This window comes from Apaloderma vittatum, unplaced genomic scaffold, assembly GCF_000703405.1.
Source record: "Apaloderma vittatum isolate BGI_N311 unplaced genomic scaffold, ASM70340v1 scaffold34639, whole genome shotgun sequence".
In the NCBI taxonomy this organism is placed as follows: Eukaryota; Metazoa; Chordata; class Aves; order Trogoniformes; family Trogonidae; genus Apaloderma; species Apaloderma vittatum.
This window is the reverse complement of record NW_009734079.1, coordinates 1-938: the sequence shown is the minus strand read 5'-3', so window position 1 is coordinate 938 and position 938 is coordinate 1. Positions and strand designations below refer to the sequence as shown.

At 55.3% G+C, this 938-nt stretch overlaps 1 protein-coding gene across 1 annotated transcript in view; it reads left to right on the top strand.

The window, feature by feature from the left end:
* The window catches only part of LOC104279006 (VIP36-like protein), a gene marked incomplete at both ends in the record, with an annotated part of 3,818 nt that extends 2,976 nt beyond the window's left edge, over positions 1-842 (top strand). The window contains one exon of the mRNA XM_009876149.1: positions 757-842. Within this exon, the coding sequence (XP_009874451.1) occupies positions 757-842 (86 nt within the window). The remainder of the gene's footprint in view (positions 1-756) is intronic.
* Positions 843-938: the final 96 nt, after the last annotated feature.

Here is a 938-nt window from a genome sequence, read left to right as displayed (position 1 = left end):
GGGACTTCTTCTGTCACCGGAGACCTGTCAGGTACTGCCCAGCTTTGTTCCCTCGGTGGCTCTGGTGGCTCGCACGCAGCTTTGGGTGTCTGGAGGTGCAGCTTGTGACCTGCTGGCGCTGCGTGAGGACCTTTCCCTGCTTTTAAACCTCCTCGGGAGCCTTCATTTCTATCTTGCAGCAACTCCTGAGGGAGCCCAAAGCCTGATCTGGGCATGTTGTTCCCTCCGAACGCTTTTTTCTGCCCTGTGGTCCCTGTGGGGCCACAGGAGGCTCAGCTAGAGGGTCCATCTCCAAAACAAGTGCCTCAGCAGGAGCAAAATCAGGCTGACAAGTGACAAAAATCTCCTCCTGTCCTCTCCTGCCGCAGCCTGTGGTTACCCCAAGGGCAGCGCTTGGAGAGAACTCCCTCCTCTGGGCGTTACGGCCGAGCCCTGAATCTCACTCCTGCTCTCTTGACTCTCTCTCTCTGGGTGGTTTTTGCTTTGGATTTCACTGCCCGAGAGCTCTCGCCCGCCTTTATTGAGGGAGGGATCAGCTGAGCACACCTGGAAACAGCTGGAAACAGCGGGGCTGGTGTAAATCGAGTTTTGCCTGGAGCTAAAGCTGAAACCTTCCACCCTCTTCAGCACAATACTTCTCCCCCTTCCCCTGCTTTGGGGTTTTAAGCCCGATTTGGAGTTGGGCCTCTACAAAAAGCGCATTGACGGCGACTGGGCCCATTGTTGGCTCCAACAAAAGTTCCTTTTCTCTCCCAGATCTCTGCCCCGGGGAGCTGGCAGGCTGGGCCCCGCGTGAGGCCGACGCTAAACACGGTCCCTTTCGGGTGGCCGAGCTCTTTCGAGTCAGATGATGTTGTTTTTTTCAGTTTTTTTAAGTAGCTTAAAAGGTTTCTGGTGGCAGGAGCTCCTCCTGCCCTGTGGAGGTGAGTTTTTTTTTT